We start from the raw sequence: 2,500 nt of genomic DNA, 5'->3' as shown, positions 1-2,500 counted from the left end.
TGAAAAGATATAGATACCTGATTCATATATAACCCATAATTTATATTTCATACCTATTAGTGCACTTGAGTATGTGCATGGTACCTATAACTTGCTGAAGTTATTATGAAATACTGCAATATTTAGCATGTGAGCTAAATTTAAATGACTTCTTTAGAGCTATGATTATTCCCAAATTGCAAAATTTCAAGTCTTGCCAAAGTTCAACAAAAAAAATACATTATAATTGTATAGAACAACAGGATGTAACACGTGATGTGCTGTTTTATTATATGCATCAGCTATATGAGTATACATTTTGTAGACACAAGTAAAATTATAATAGATATTGTTATTGATATTTAGAAGACACATGAAGTGCATTTAATTATGAATAGAGAATTTTAAATATTTTATTACTTTTTCAGAAAAAAAATGGATGGCCTAAACGAAGAGGGCGAAGGATTACCAGAGGTATATCTCAGTCCGTCACGCCAGTATAGAACAGACAGGAACAGTGGTCCAACCCCAAATGATAGCGACCAGAACGTGTGGGAGGATATTGAGGGGGAGACCTGGGTGCCACTACGTCCAAAACCAGCTAATGATGAGACAATTACAAGATTGGATAACGACCATCAGGCTACATATTCCCTTGGCATGCGAGAGGAGATTGAGGGCATATCATCATTAGAGTCATCTGCAGCTGGAAGCAGCACAGTGACAAATGCAAGTCAATCTCACGCATTAAGTATGAGTGAAGTTAAGGAGCCTGAGAGGATGCCAGAAGGAGCTGGGAACCATGAAGATGGATCATCTCATTTACTGAATGCTGAAACCAAAGTTAAGAATATTGCGAAAGGAGTTGTTGCCTGGTCCAGGCAGAGAGGAGAGACTCCAGGATCTGACTGTCCTCCAGTGGCAGGTGCAGGGGCACTACCAAGAACATTTAGACAGAACCTTAAGCTGGACACAAATTATTCCTCACAACAAAGTAGCGAGTTGGTTTTTTCACCAGGTGGTGATGAAGGCTTCATGGTTCCTGGAGGTGTTCATGCTTATTATGGTAGTGGTTCTGATACAGAGGGTCTAGAATGGAGTATGGGAGAAGAGTACCAGGCTGATAGTGTTGCTCCATATAGAGATGTTGTGGAGGGGGCTGACAGTGTTACTCCAGTTCCTCAGAATTACAGTGGTAATGGCTCTTCAGTTGGCTTACGAGCCATGGAACGTAATTCTCCAGCTGGCCTAAGCACACCTGACGCAGATGTTGATGTTACAGTTGCAGTTGCTAGAAGTTTATCCAGTAGAAAATCCAAGAATAGCATAAGACCTCCTGTAGTAGGCCAAAGTGAGGAACTTCTTGTTCAAGCATCACGTAAAGACTTAGGATCAACAGATGGTGAAGAATCTGAGGAAGGAGGAGCCAAGAGACCACCCATTAGAGATGATCTCTTCTCTGCTCCTGAAACACAACCTGGCTCTCTTGGAAGCCAGTCAGAAAATACTGACAGTGTCAACACTGTGTTAGATATGAGTCGTGGGGAGGTGCAGGGGTGTGAAACAGAAGCAGTGGGCACACCTATGCTGTCCACACCATTAACCCTGGAGCCAACCATGAGTCAGCCTCACCACAAACCAAATTTTGTTATAGGAGGTCCCATTAGCCCAAGGGGAAAATTCAGGCAGTTTCAAAACACGGTAAGAGGTAGAATGCAGGATGTCAAAGCTTCCTTAGAAATTCAGCCTGGATTGAATCTAGGAGTTCATGTTGACCGTGAGCAATTTCTTAGCCAGCCTCCGCTGTATGCTCCTACTACACCAGTCTGTGAACAGGAGGTGTCTCTTGCATCCATGATATCAGTTGAAACTAACCATCCAGATTCATCAGACCGAGTTACATCTCCTTCAGTTTTATCAGTATCAAGTGCTGCCTCAAGCAAAAGACTGGAATGGGACTCTGGTGCTGACGTTGGCTATGCAGGCAACACACCAGAACAAATGACAACATCCTTGAGTACTCTAGAGAGGATTGCTATTGGAAACTATGCATCTGTGTTAAGAACAGAACCTGAAGGGACAACCCAGGTGAAAGAAAAACTTAAGAATTCTAAGAAGAGTTACAAAGCATGTGGAGCAAAAGGTGGTGGAAGCCTTTTGAGTGTTAAGCGCAACATTCCTGAGGTTGTGGGTTCATTGCCTTCTCGATCACTTAGAGTCCCACAGATTCGTGAAAGAAAACTTTTGTCCTCTAGTGATGAGGAATTTGACAGCAGACGGACAAGTCCCTCTCAAAGTCCAAGACGGAAGCCAAGAAGACGATCCTCTCTTGCTGTTGCCAAAGATAATGATATTCAAGCAAAGAGAAATAGTGGGGTACAGTTAACTCACGGGAGAATTAGGGAAATTATGGGGGAGATCAATAATGAAGGTAAATCCAGCAGTCTTGTTGAGTTGAACCAAACAAACAAAAACACTGTGGAATGTAGAAGAAGTAATAGCCAACAGTCACTTTCTGTCA

At 42.3% G+C, this 2,500-nt stretch overlaps 1 protein-coding gene across 1 annotated transcript in view; it reads left to right on the top strand.

Moving 5' to 3' along the window:
- Positions 1–2,500, top strand: part of LOC125041742 (serine-rich adhesin for platelets-like) — an 18,804-nt gene that overhangs the window by 1,162 nt on the left and 15,142 nt on the right. Inside the window, exon 2 of the mRNA XM_047636993.1 lies at positions 408–2,500. This exon is cut by the window's right edge and continues 996 nt beyond it. Coding sequence (XP_047492949.1) covers positions 415–2,500 — 2,086 coding nt within the window. The 5' untranslated portion in view covers positions 408–414. The remainder of the gene's footprint in view (positions 1–407) is intronic.

The sequence above is a fragment of the Penaeus chinensis genome, chromosome 31 (assembly GCF_019202785.1).
Source record: "Penaeus chinensis breed Huanghai No. 1 chromosome 31, ASM1920278v2, whole genome shotgun sequence".
Taxonomy (NCBI): Eukaryota; Metazoa; Arthropoda; class Malacostraca; order Decapoda; family Penaeidae; genus Penaeus; species Penaeus chinensis.
Note: the sequence above shows the minus strand (reverse complement) of the source record. Positions and strands in the feature narration are given on the sequence as shown.